At 40.2% G+C, this 15,218-nt stretch overlaps 1 protein-coding gene across 2 annotated transcripts in view; it reads right to left on the reverse strand.

The window, feature by feature from the left end:
• Positions 1–15,218, reverse strand: part of arid3c (AT rich interactive domain 3C (BRIGHT-like)) — a 101,807-nt gene that overhangs the window by 74,423 nt on the left and 12,166 nt on the right. The window contains exon 3 of one of the 2 annotated variants that reach the window (XM_052098291.1): positions 13,574–13,660. The exons of the other annotated variant lie outside the window; for it this stretch is intronic. Within the exon in view, the coding sequence (XP_051954251.1) occupies positions 13,574–13,660 (87 nt within the window). The remainder of the gene's footprint in view (positions 1–13,573; positions 13,661–15,218) is intronic. 2 annotated transcript variants of the gene reach the window in all.

A 15,218-nucleotide genomic window follows, 5' to 3' on the forward strand; every position in this document is an offset into this window, starting at 1 on the left:
GGAACAAGCTACGGCGTATCGAAGAACTGGCGAGTAAGACTTTTTTTTCATCTCTCTCTCCTCTCTCTCTCTCACTGCCACTCTGCGTTGGCCTTTTCCCTCTCTTTAAAATTTTACAGTGTTTTTTTGGGGGGTACTACACTGTTACAGGAAGTACCCCCCCCAGTTTAATTATTTCTGTTTCCCTCCCCTTGTCCCCTCCCTCGTCCAGGTAGACGGGGATGACCTGCCTGCTGACGGGGCTTAGGGCACACCCTCCCCAGGGAAAGGGGGGGGGGGGTGTGTACATCATGCTGGGGGCTCCCCAGCCAGAGAGAACGAGGAAGGAATGTGACAGGGCTGGGGGTGGGGCTGGGTCGTGATCCTACACACCCGGTCCCGTATTAGGCTAATCAAGCCTCCCGAGAGCGATAAAGGTCGACTGCAGAGGATCGTGCAGGAGAGAGAGATCGTTAACGGGCATGTCCGTCATGTGTGTGTTTGTTGAAGTTTTGCATTAAAAATATTATTTATATTATCAAGCCGGTTCTCGCCTCCTCCTTTCCATTGATCCCTTTACATAGTGCATGGCTGAACTTTTACATTGTAAATTGACATCCTTCACACTGGTGGTAGCATTACATGTAGATACTACACACAGAGGTAACAACTCAATCTCAGCCTATCCCACACTATGAACTATGTAACCTTTTAATAACCTGTTTGTTTAGTTTAAAGGATTTAGAGTTTGATTTCAGTCTACGCAAAGCTTATTATTTGTATCGTCAGCTCCAACAGACACTTTTTTAATCTAGGCTGCAGTGTATAAGCCACGTTCATGTCTTATTTAGTTTAGCAGACCTTGGTGAAATGTGTGTAGGTCAGGTTTTGCCAAAATGATGGGGAATAAATTTCCCAACAAAGATAGATAAACCTGTAATCACAAATGTTGTGGAGATCAGCCAACAGAAGAGATTCACCAAAAATTGTATAATAATTTACTCACCCTTATGTTGTTCTAAGCCCGTATGACTTTCTTTGCCCCATGGAACACAAAATGGGATGTTAGAACAATGTTAACCACTCAATTTGAGTCACCATTCATTCATTCATTCATTGTATGGAAAAAAGATGCAATAAAATTGAATTGTGACTGAGGCTAACATTCTACCTAACATTTCCTTTACGGTGATGTAGTGAGTGAGTAAATGATGACAGAATTTTCATTTTGGGCAGAACTATCCCTTTAATGAAAGTGCAAAAATGCATCTGGTAAGGGTTAAGTTTAGCTCTGTATTAAAACAATAGTCAATGGAAAAATGATATGAAAAACAAATGTGTGTCTATTTGTATTCATAGTAAGCACTGCATTCATACAATAATGCTGACGTTAACACTAGGCTAGTAGAGTAAAAGATGACAAGGCGCATGATTGTCTACATGTCCAGTGTAAAAATGACTATTCCTCATAGGGGGTCTTAGAAAATCAATAACACCCTACAAAATCCAAAACTAAACTCCAATACTAAAAGTGCTGGGCTGTATATCAAGGTAAATGTGTAGTGTAAATATACAGCTCTGGAACAAATTAAGAAATTGCTGCAAAATTATCAGTTTCTTTGGATTTACTATTTATAGTTATGTGTTTGAGTAAAATGAAAATTTTTGGTTTATTCTATAAATACTGACAACAGTTCTCCCAAATTTCAAATAAAAATATTGTCATCTATAGCATTTATTTGCAGAAAATAACAACTGATCAAAATAACAAAAAAGATGCAGTTTTCAGACCTTGAATAATGCAAAGAAAACTAGTTCATATTCATTTTTAAACAACACAATAATAATGTTTTAACTTAGGAAGAGTTCAAAAATTTATATTTTGTGAAATAACCCAATGACAGCTTTCATGCGACTTGGTATGCTCTATACCAGTCTTTCACATTGCCGTTGGGTGAATTTATGCCACTCCTGGTGCAAACATTCAAGCAGATCAGCTTTGTTTGATGGCCATGGCAGGGTCTTAATCTTCCATCCACACCTTGATTGACCTGGTTTTGTGGCATGGAGCATTGTCCTGCTGGAAAAAACAATCCTCAGAGTTGGGGAAAACTGTTAGAGCAGAAAAAGGAAGCAAGATTTCTTCCAGGATAACCTTGTATGTGGCTTGATTCACGCGTCCTTCACAAAGACAAATCTGCCCGTTTCCAGCCTTGTTGCAGCACCCCCAGATCATCACCGATCTTTGTGAAGGATGCATGAATCAAGCCACGTACAACGTTATCCTGGAAGAAAACTTGCTTCCTTCTGCTCTGACAATGTTCCACAACTCTTAGGATTGTTTTTTCAGCAGGACAATGCTCCATGCCGCACAGCCATGTCAATCAAAGTGTGGATGGTGCACCACCGGATCAAGACCCTGTCATGGCCAGCCCAATCTCCAGACCTGAACCTCATTGACAACCTCTGGGATGTGATTAAGCCGAAGATAGATGGTCACAAGCCATCAAACAAAGCTGAGCTGCTTGAATTTTTGTGCCAGGAGTGGCACAGCAATGTGAAAAACTTGTAGAGTGCATACCAAGACACATGACAACTGTGATTTAAAATCAGGGAAATTCCACCCAATATTAACATGTTTTCTTTTCATAATTCAAGGTCTGAAAACACATATTTTTGGTTGTTTTGACCAGTTGTCATTTTCTCTAAATAAATGCTCTTAATTGTAACATTTGTGAGAATTTGCCCTGGCGGCAACTAGAGGTGGCTAGGAGAACTAAGACTTTTAGTTTGAAGTTCTGTGTTTCCCTTCTTGTGTCTCTGTTCCTGATTCCTTTCCTGATTGTCATCCCAGCTGTGTCTTGTTACCCTTGTTAGTTAATTTTTTAATTAAAATTTTTTATTAATAGCCTGCACAAAGATCCTCCTTCTCTCGCCTCATGTCACATTAATGACAATATTTTTATTTGGGAGAAATGTTATCAGTTTTTTATAGAATAAATCAAATGTTAATTTTACTCAAACCCATACTTGTAAATCCAGAGAAACTTATAATTTTGCAGCGGTCTCTTAATTTATTCCAGAGCTGTTATATGACAACAGTTCTACATAATGTTTGGCATATAAAAGTGATTATGATCCTTTGCATGCCTAACAAGAGTTTTCTCCGATCTTCTTTAAGGTGTATTCCATCATTCTATAAGCTCCTTCAGAAATTCCCGCTTCTCATCTAATTGCTGTCTCGTTTCCAAATCTGTACTTAACCTGCTTTTGCAATAGTTTAACTTCATTATAATAACCTAATTTATATAACAGATGATCATGAAGCAGACCATAAATCAACAGACATATGGAGCAAGTCTTTAAATGGCAGGAAATCACTGGCTTTATCTCATCAATTCTTTTCACCGGTCACCGATCAGAAAGGGACTATTGCACAGTCACATTACAGCATATTGGGGGGGCTTGAACGAACCCATCCATTGAGAGCTCTTTCGTAACAAATTCTAGCTAAACAGCAAGAATTAGCAGGATAAATAATTGAAGGAATAAGGTCTGTAATTCTAAGAGAGGAAGGGGGCTATGAAAGGATGGAGCAGGGGAAAACGAGGGAGGGGGTCAGACTATTAAATTTATGACCCAAATTGCCACATCATCAGTGGGGGATGCCACTTCCTGCCGGGGGGGTCACACTAGCATTGCGAAAGCAGATGGTGAAGATATCACCACAAATTATACCTTCAAACACACTATCAAGTCCTATATCACAACAACAAAACCCCTATTGATGCACAAAGGAAAACACAGACTAATGCGTATTAAAACAATTATGTTTAGAAGGCTCACATCCATCTGAACTTTTCTTTATGTTGCTAGTTGCAGGTATAGACACATCCAAAGCAGATCTGGTTATTATTTTTATGCTCGTTGCTATAACAAAAAAAAGTTACTATAAGAGAAGCAAAGAGAAAATAGCAGCAAATCACGCAAGCAAGCACTAAGCAAAATGCATTGGAAAATGTGAGTTTGAGAACGGGATTGCTGTGAAACATGTTTCTGCAGGTAAAATCCTCAGTGTTTTATGTGTAATGTAAACTTGTATCATTGTTCTTCCTCCATGGTTTGAATGTCCAAAATTAATGCTAACCAAACCCACTTCTCTGATTGTAAATACGCTGATATTGGGGAAAGCATTCAACAGTCTCAAACTGAAATATTTGTGTTAAAACCAATATTATCACCACTTCTTTAGCATATCTTATTCAGGCAAAAAGGAGAAGTGTGTTAACCATAGTTCTTATTTGAAGATGTCTGCTATAATGGACGGGTTTATTCTAATTTCATTTCAAATCATTCTAATAAGTTCATTCTTACAACAATCACTATATATACAATATAGTTTAGTTTTGAGCAATATGTAGCAGTTGAAAATATTTAAATATCTTATATTTGTATTATTAAAGGAATTCCTCATCCAAAAATTATTATTTTTAATTGTTTACTTTCTCTCATGTTGTACCAAACTGATATTACTTTTTTCCTCCACGGAACACTAAAATAGATGTTAGGTAGAATGTTCAATCTCAGTCGCCATTGACTTTATAATGTAATGAATATGAAGGGTGACTGATGTTATCAGTCCGTAACATTTTGTCATTGTTGGGTAGGTACAATAAACTACTATTTACTACTTTAAAACTTTTATCAGATTACTGAATTTACTGTTTACTTCTTCAAAAAAGTAACCAAACTAATAATTACTTTGTTACTTTTTAAAACACTTCTAAAATATTTTGTTCATTGACTCGTTAGGGGGCACACACCCTTCAGCTGTAGCAAAAATACGTACATATCAATGTAATTCGAGTTTTAAATGTATTCTACATCTAAAATATTATTCTAGAAATGTGAAATTCAGTAACTGTAATCTGAGTATAAGAATTGTGGAAAAGAGTTTATGCATTAACTTCTTGAGCTTTCTTGTAAAGAGCATCTGGATTTGATCTGCTGAACAGCATTGGCCTGTCTAATTTAATGTTGATCATAAAACATTTGTCTAAGATGATACACAGCAGGAGCACAATGTATAGGCTAAGCCAACAAAATGACACTGAAGGAAGAGGCCTTTAAAGTAAGAGCTTTACAGCTCTGGCTCTGAATTATTTAAGAGAGGGAACATGAGTCTTGGTCAGCTCAGAGGAATACACCACATTTCTCCTGCCATAGAAAAAAAGAAGGGGGACACACATGAGCTTGTCTGAAACACATACTGATGCGACGTGGAGACACTGTGAGCGGTGAGTGATGAGAGGTGAAAGGTGAGCACTATATATACACATCTACACACACACACACACACACACACACACACACACACACACACACACACACACACTCCACAAACAACAGCCACCACACATTCCTAAGAATGTGTTGTATTATTCTCAATATATTTATATACACTTGTGTTTATAAGTTTTAAAACCAATATGAGTGTGCTACTGCCACAACTGATCCTTTCACTAACCCTTTGATCTTAATGATCAATGAGTGAGTGAGGATTCTATGCACAGCAAGCCTTGTTTTATGGCGATGTGAGGGAGTGAGGTCTTCAAATAAGTCAAAGGTCATTAGATTCTGCTTATGCTAAACAGAAACGAAAAGTCAGCAAGCCCATGTTAGATTTCACAGAGGCAAATGCTGATTGGAGAGGATCATGTTTCACTAGGATACCATCTTAAAGTGACAGTAGCATTTTTATCTTGATTTGGGAGTATATGTTATATGTCTGTCAACACTTTAATAATGAAACAACCTGTAATAATTAAAAAGACACAACAATAAACTGCCTTACTAAAGAAAAGTCTAATTGAGCTATGACCAAAATCTGGTCTGTTAAGAGTGTTTCTCAACTGGTGGGTCACAGGTCTGTTCAGATAGGGTTGTGGACAGCAGAGAAAGAACAATGCCAGAGATATCCCTCCAAAAGATTTGACCAGACCTTTATACATGCTAAATATGCTTCTCATCAGCAACATAATATTTTTGCGGTGTGATTGGAACCTGGTTTAAATGCAGAAACACTCACGCCAATGATCTGCTCTACTCTTAACAACTGCTTTTGCTTTGGGACCTAGATCTTATATTGGACATCAGGTAAGATCTAAGTCCCAAAGCAAAACCAGTTGAAAACCACTGCCTTGGACTATAATGGATACTCATATTCAGAGTAAACTGAGTGGAATTATTTATAATACACATTTGACTGAAAAATCATTAAAACTTTTTCCATGTTCAGTTTTGGTACAGTTTCTGTGTTTTGGCTGAAATAAAGGGTTGCTTTAGATGCAACAAAATCCATACAGTACTTAAAAATAGATCTACTTTACTAGGTCATTATCTAACCACCATCCACAGCAGGCAATGTTAAAATACTGTACACTTCAGATAAAGGCTGAATATACTCAGTCAAGTAATTTTGCAGCAAGGTTGCAGTACAGGCTGCTTCCTCTCTGCTATGTGTTGTACATTTTTATTGGTCAGCGATCAGCCGCTGAGGGGCCAGATCCAGTGCACAAGCCTTATGGCTTCTCTGACACTAGATAGTTTCTACACCTAAGTGCAAACTCGGTCCGGATTTACAGACGCCTTCTCAATATTTTTTCCTTTTTCTCGAAAAGGGTCAGTATTGATCTTTCATCCCCTTTTGAGCAGCCTTGAATAATCCGTTTCCTTTGATCTTCTTTTCTACACAGTTTGTCATGAGCGCTGAGGGGGAGAGAATGGAATCAAGGATGGAAAACAAATACATTATCTTGTCAAAATTATATTTATCTTCATTAGGCCTCATCCTAGAAGAAGTGGACAATGTTCTCTGTTGATAGCATTGGCTGCTTTTTAACAGTGCGGTCAATCATGATTGGACATGTTCGACCCCCAACATCTTTATCAATACGCCAAAATTATGCATGGCTGCACTTTTATTTGTATACGAAATACAATGAGCATTCACTGCTCTTTTCATTGGCTAAACAAATTATTTCCTTCACATTTTTGGAATGTTCTGAATTAGATGCCAACTATTTCATGTGATGAGTCCTTGCTAGTTATGATTCTGTTATCTAATTTAATGTGCTATTTGTTTAAAGATAGACAGTCCAAACCACAGTGAGGATGTGAGCTCTCTTGGTCAGCTGTGGATCTATGGCATTACAGGATATATCTAGTTTGTATTGATTTAGTGAGGACTTCAATCCGAATTTACTGATTGCTTCCCAGTACCTTTTGGAGCAAGGAAGGGGCCAGAGGATTACCCTTAAGATGTACACGGATATGACTTTTAGCTCTATTAATCCAATTGTATTCATCTATATATAAGACAGAAACTAGCTGGAGTACATGGCTATTTTAGGAAAAAATTCTCACCAGTAGAAAAAAAGAGACAAAGAGAGAGAGAAAAAAGGAGGGGAATATTTATAGCAAAGTGTAGGACAATGAACCTCACAGAAATTTGAAGGAAATAAAGTTGTTTAAAATTCTGTTGATATGCTGATCATTTTCTAAAATTCATTCTACATATTATTTACACATTCGACACCTTTATATTCAGAAATCAAATGCTTTTCTCTTTAAAATACAAGATTAAATCCACACCTACGCACACTTTAGTAATAGAAAGTCTATATTCAAGCAACAAATCTGTCCCTTGCAATAGAAACTCTATATAATACAATAAAAAAAGCAACTGAGCTCTATAATGGAACATAACGGCAACAGAAATGTGATTGGCAAACACAGACGGCAAAAACATTCAATGGACGCTATCAGAGGATAACGATATTCTTACATAAGGCACTTACACGATGTAGAAATCTTCCACAATTGGCATGGAGAAAACCAGCCTCTGCTATTTACTTTATTGTGCACTGCAGGTCAGAGTCCACTTTCTTTTTGCTCTGATGATAGTTAGCATTTAATTGGTTCAGCAGATTCTGTTATAACCATAATTCACACAAAAGGCAGCAAAATCACTATTTCCTCAGAATTCGATACAGCGAGTGTTCCTTGTTTACCTGCCAGTGTAACTCAATCTTTGATGCTATACAGTAGAAAATACAGAGGACAATTCTTGCACACAGGTATGCCTTCTACGGTGGCACATATTCATAGGATAATAAATGCTTTTCATAGGTTAGAAATACAGTTTGACACTTGTTTTGAATACTCAATAATAAAGACCTGCATTCAGTAATATGAGTTCAAAGGTTTTTAAAGACTAAATAATGAGGGGGTTGCACTAGTAACAAGTAAATCTCAAAAACAACTATATGAAACAATTATTTTAATAATTACAATTTATTTAAAGAAAACCTGATTAACCATCTGAAAAAATCAGAGCTAACATTTCTCATAAACAACACAAACCTATTCTGGTCATGAAAACATAATAAATGACCTTTTGGAACCTTTTTATTTTTTCAAACAGCATTTAAAATAATGTGTTCACTGCAAGTAGAAAAACGGAGGAAACCAAACCTTTCTACTTGTGTGGATATATGCTTGAGGAATTCTCTCCAGAGTAAAAAAAAAAACAACATAAAATCTACAGACATTTGAGAAGAACTTTAAAAATACCCACAATCGCTCTCTCTATTATTTGACAAACCATATTTCTCAGCCTCACTGAGTGTTCAGTGTTCCTTTTCATTTTAGAGTGTAAATATTTTAGGTTACAGCCTCGTTTAACACCTGAGCAAGAAGGAAAAAAACAAAAACCCTCTGTACAAAACGCAACACAAGCTTGTTTTCATTTCAAATATTTCATAGATCCCTTCAGACCTGGTAAATCATCTATACAGCATCAGGAGAGGAATTGGGTGCAGTGCAAAAACTGTAAAGTAAACAATCCCTGGGATACAGAGGGGTCTGGTGCTGTTTCAGCAATTAATTGTTGCATGTTTCTCCACTGCCATGGCACAAGCATGCAGAGGTCTCAATTTTTCCACTGCCTTTTTTAACTGATCTGCAAATCTTTTAGCACAAAAGTGTGGAAGTGAGAGGAAGTCAGTGACATCCATGGCAATAATACTGAAATGTCCTTTCTTAAATGAGTCAATAAACGTCTAATCTCGCACACCTGAGAAGTAATCGATAGGTGCGTAGGACACAAGCTTCAGCAAAGTCAACGAAATGGAAAGAAATCCTGCACACTATTGTGCAGGATTTTTTCCATTTCGTTGATTTTCTTAAATAAGTGAAATAATCAACTGCTTTAAAGAGCTGTACTTTGGATTAAAGTAGAGACCATCTGCTGTAATTGAGGTTTCTTTCATGAAGGTGAGGAATGTTGCATCACATGCCTGTGGAATTCAGGCTCTAACTGACTCTTGAATTCATTGCAGGCCATTAAAAACAAAGCAAGCCTTCTATGCTGCATGTGGGTTGTTAACTATGTAGGGCACAGTCCGGTCAGTGGAGTACCACTTACTCATGAATTCAGTACTGTATTAAAGTGGATCTTGATAGTATCACACTTGGGACATACCATTACTTTGTCTATTAATGACTCACATTTGCCTTCTCAAAAAACAATTTCACTCAGTAAGTGTGCACACTTTAACATGGTAACCTGCAATTCCACATGATCTAAAATTAGTCTTGTAGGTGTAACCTAATGTAGTCAGGTTAATTCAGACATGTTAGTCGTCCCTGACTGCGAAAGCCTACGGTGCCATCGGACAGGCCGCTTCCGCCCTGCATGCCATGGCCCTCCTGCAAGTCCACCAGGCCAAGGCACTAAAAGATCTGCACTTCGGTAGTCCTGATCCTGATGTGCTGCAGGAACTGCGCTCAGCAACTGACCTTGCTCTCCGGGCCACGAAGGTCACAGTGTGGGCACTTGGACAGGCGATGGCCACCCTCGTGGTCCATAAACGACATCCGTGGCTGAACCTGGTCGGGATGCAGGACACCGAAAAAGCTCTCTTTCTCATTGCCCCCATCTGCCTTTTCGGTGAGCCCCGGCTGTAAGACAACAGGCAGCTCCGCCTCAACCTGGGCCTAGCTTTCAGCCCCCGCGTAGAATGCCCCGCAAGAAGCGGATGCCCCTATCTCTCAAACCTCTTCGAGGACCCGGAAGGCTCCCAAGCATTCTTGAGACGGATCGACCCGAGGAAAGAGGTGTTCACCGTGGAGCTGGTAGACAGACCACTCCATTCCCCGGTGGAGGGCTGGGCGGAAAATCCTTGGTTTCCTTTTTTCCTTTGCTAAACTTCCTTTGGGCTGCTGTACCCACATTGTCAACAAAAGAGCAATTTCCTTATTCCTTAGGTCGCCTAGCCGGTGCACACATCTACCGTTCTCACGGAAGCCCGGTACCAAACACTTACAGTCACGGCACCCTGGACGTGGACCCTTTGCTTCCACACCAGTGACTGTATCATATACAGACCCCCAGCCGGCCGGTTCTGACGAGTCCAGAGGACATCTTCACAGGACCTCCTCCTCAGTCACCAACCCGTCCCCTGCCAGGTACGCGGAGCAAGGTAAGTTAGGCAGGGACGGGTTACCCCATCCTCTGAAACCTCCACGTCTGGCCCTTGGACGGGATGCAGAAGATCTAAGCGGCCTACCACCAGCTGTCATAGACACGATCAACCATTCAAGAGCTCCCTCCACCAGGCAGCTCTAAACCTAAAGTGGCATCTGTTTACAAACTGGTGCTCTTCCCGATCTGAAGACCTGCAGAGGTGCGCAGTCGGGTCAGTTCTCTCATTCCTGCAGGAGAGGTTTTAGGGGCAGCTGTCCCACTCCACCTTGAAGGTGTATGTAGCTGCTATATCGGCTCACCACGATGCAGTGGACGGTAAGTCCTTAGGGAAGCACGACCTGATCATCAGGTTCCTTAGAGGGACCCGGAGGTTTAATCCTCCCAGGCCATGCCTGCTCCCCTCATGGGTTCTCTCCGTGGTCCTTGCGGGCCTTCGGAGAGCCCCCTTTGAGCCGCTTGATTCGGTTGAGCTAAAAGCCCTCTCCCTGAAGGCGACCCTTCTGAAAGCTTCTTCCCCCAAGCCATCAGACTCCTCAATACTCAGTGACTGGACTGACACACACACACACGTATCCTGAGTTGTACTTTAATTATTGTCACTTTATACCTGGCTGCTACCTCAATAACTGCTATGTGTATAGAGCACGATCTCATAGTATGTTATGTTTACATTTGGCATTTTTAGAAACTGTCGTCTTTTTGCACTACTGTGTACTGGTCGGCACTGCACTGTCTCTCACTGTGACTATTGTCCTGCTAATTTTTAGTAATTTATTGCACTGTCCCATACTTTTTGCACACGTTTGCACGTGCACTTTATATATGTATGTTATTTAGTCTGTGTAGTCTCATGTGGTTCTGTGTTTGTTCCATGTTGTTTTATGTAGCACTACGGTCCTGGAGGAACGTTGTCTTGTTTCACTGTGTACTGTACTAACTGTATATGGTTGAACGACAATAAAAACCACTTGACTTGACTTGAAGAGGGTTGGAGATCTGCAAGCGTCTCTGTAAGCGACACTTGCCTGGAGTTCAGTCCGGCAGATGGTCATGTCATCCTAAGACCCCGACCGGGCTATGTGCCCAAGGCTCCTACGACCCCCTTCAGGGACCAGGTAGTGAACCTGCAAGTGCTGCCCCGGGAGGAGGCAGACCCAGCTTTATCGTTGCTGTATCCGGTGCGTGCTTTGCGCACCTATCTGGACCACACATGGAGCTTTAGACGTTCTGAGCAGCTCTTTGTTTGCTTTGGCGGACAACGGAATGGGAACACTGGGTCGTCGATGCCATTGCATTGGCCTATCAGACACAGGCCACGCCCGCCCACTTGTTGGTTTGAGCACACTCTACGAAGGGTGTGGCAACCTCGTGGGCACTGGCCAACGGCACCTCCCTAGCAAACATCTGCACAGTGGCGGGCTGGGCAACACCCAATACATTTGCGAGATTCTATAATCTCCGGGTTGATTCGGTCTCGTCCCATGTTTTGTCAGGTCCAAACACGTACAACTCGGTAATACGGAACAGCTGACCGGGTGTACCACTTGCAAGTAGCACCTTTCCCCTCCTCTGAGATGAACACGTGTGCTCTTACTCCCAGGTGAGCCAACAAAATTTGTGCACCCTGGATGTCCTTCCTCCTTAGCCCCCTGGCTCACTATTCGGTGGAGGAATTCCCGACCAGACCTACTACGGGTACTAATTACTCTGTACTGGAATAGGTGCTCCACTGGTGCCAGTTATCACAGTAACTCCCTCTTGCTACAATACCGTACCAACCGCTGTAACGGCCAAACCTTATTCTCGGCTCCTCAGTACAAAACCTGACTAAACAGATGCACGATTCCCATGCAAATTCTGTTTGCCAATTTCTCATTGGCCTTTTCTCAAAGTTCAGAAGCAACCGAGGCTCTCAAGAGAGACCCCTACGACATCGGCATAACGTCTTGTTCCCTCCATCAGGGAACGGGGGTTATGACAGTAACCAAGATGTTCTGTTGTTACTTCCATTACAAATATGATTTTAATTTCATCAAAATGATCACGCTTAATTTAATTTTTGTAGGCAAGCTGAGCGCAAGCATCAGGCACAGATGTGCAAGTGTTCCAAGTACTCTCTTCTAAAGTATGTCCTCACTCAAATGGCGAATGATTCATTTTTCTTGTTTCAACAAAATATCAGAACAAACCAATTAATTACAGTACACTTCCCAGTGCTACAGAGGATGCTCTGGAAGTGTATGCTTAGTTTGCGCATCTCTGTGCAAGCTCAATAAACTCTGTTCAGCCACTCACACAACAGCAGCTCTACTCAGTTGTATGATGTGAGGTATCGGGACATTTTTACAAGAACAAGTACATGAGTAAAGTATCTAAGGAAAATGTTTATGATTTTCATGCATCTGTTTTGAAACTATATCTTTAATAAAAAAACAAAATGTATGAAGGTTGAAGATATTTTGGGATGTGCAATCTGGAATTCTCATTCAGTACTACACTAATAAACATGTTAGCTAATTTAAGGTATTTAACGGCAGTAGAGGATTTTTTTTTCTACTTTAAAATCAACAAATGTACATTTCCATAGCAGAACAAATGCTTAATGAAATACATATAGTGAAATGTCAGTGTGATACCATCCAGCACCTCTCATTTGACTATTTATTAATATGTAATAATTATACAAGCAATGATTTATATCAACCATTTCTTGTAGCTAAACTTTACATTCACTAAGAGGTGTGAAATTGTTCTTGTTTCACAGCTGCTGTCTTACACATAATAAGACTTTGCTATCTTTTTTCTATTTGGATTAATGACTAGGGAGAGCTCTGGCAAAGTTAACACACTATCGTTTCATCTTCCAGAAAAGGTGGCTTTGTTTTTAGCACTACGTCAAGACAGATGCAAGTTCTCCGGACTGTCACTACTGTTTGGGTAGAGGGGTTGTTACGCAGAGGCCCAGGGCCAGTAAAAGGGGGTGTGAGTGCAATTTGAATGAAGCAGAGGGAGAGGGGAGATGAGGAGTGGGGGATGATTACTGACCTCCTGTATCAGAGACGAAGAACCACCACCACCGAAAGCAATGCTTGACTCTTTCAGCTTCCTCCCCGGCCCGCTGTCGTGGCCTGACTGAACACATGTCAAGGGCACAACTGAAATCATGGGCTGAGAGGTACAAAGAACTACATTTGACTCATGCTAATGAAGGCAGCAAAGACAGGCAGCATTTGTTTTAAACAAAGTAAAGGTCACAATACAAAACATTCTGGTGTTAGTTGCTTTAGTAGCAGACATTTTTCTAACAGGCAAGTGAGTTGGATTAGCCATAAAAATTCTACATTTGCATTCACATACAAAGATTACGACCCTTTCATTTTTACTTTTCTCTCTTATTTTTCTTTTCTGTTTTTTTCTATTTCTGACTCTCTGTCTGTCTGTATAGCTCCACAGACACTGTTCTGCACCTGTGGGATTAAACAACAAGCTAATTTACTAATGTTACATCTGATCTTTAGACCTGTGTGTGTGTGTGTGTCTCTGAATCAGACTGAATGGGTCAGGCTGAGATTACTCTACCTCTCCTTAATGATTTAACAGCTGAGGATCTGGAGACAAGGGTGTTATTGCTATAGCATTACACTTTTAACACATACAAACAAACAAACCTATGCCAGCACACACAAAGATACAACAAACAGAGTTAGCAAGATAAACTGACTTAGTTTAAAAATAGAGTGTGTGATCATCTAATTATAACTGTAACTGCGCAATGATTTTCCAGGCAAATTAAAACATGTATAAAGACATGTCTTATACAATCATGCATAGACATGTCTGAGTGCTTGACCAAGCCAATCAGGCAGTAATAAACTCAAACAAACACATAAACAGTGTGTGTTGTTAGTGGGTCAATAGGGTGGGGGATACGCAGAAGAAGCTAATCATGTAAAGAGAATATCTGATTCTGACCTTAAGCCTAAGACACTCAATGCTTGATTCCTCTCTATCTTTCAGTAGCACTCATCACCTTAATGAACACAGGCACGTGAGGCCATATGGCCAGATTCTGATGACATGAGCCTTCAGTAGCCTGCTGCCATTTTACACCTACTTCGCTGCATGTGTCTTAGTGATACTGAACCGATCAGAAATTAAAGGTGAAGTGTTTGAATTTTTTCAATGTTAAAATACTTTCTCCTATGCAAGCTTTCCATGAAAACTATGAACACTGGTGCTATCAAAGTTCTCGGTTTGTTCGAGCATCCCAAACAGCAACACTGGAACAACCAATCAAGAATGGATTGACTTTGTGGCAGCACTATCCTTTTGTACGACTAATGGAACATGGGGGGAGTGTCTGAAAACATATTTATTTTTTGTGAAATTCTGTTTGGTGATTCCTGTGGCACAGAAATTTCACCATGAAGGCCCCGATATACTTCCAGAGAAGTTCTTCATCATTCTTCGTCCAGGGGTAAAGAAATGCCTAAACAGCCGAGCAATGGTATAGTGTTTGGGAACATTCAGACACTCACCACACCGCTGTGGGAGGCGTTTAGAGGAATATTTAAATATGAAGATGCTACATGTATAACCTTTAAAATGTGTAATCAATTACCTTTTGCCTCATTCTTTGAGTAGAAGTCACAACCAGTAAAATAATCCCTTTTTACCACTCGATGATGAT

This window comes from Xyrauchen texanus, chromosome 3 (genome assembly GCF_025860055.1).
Source record: "Xyrauchen texanus isolate HMW12.3.18 chromosome 3, RBS_HiC_50CHRs, whole genome shotgun sequence".
NCBI lineage: Eukaryota > Metazoa > Chordata > Actinopteri > Cypriniformes > Catostomidae > Xyrauchen > Xyrauchen texanus.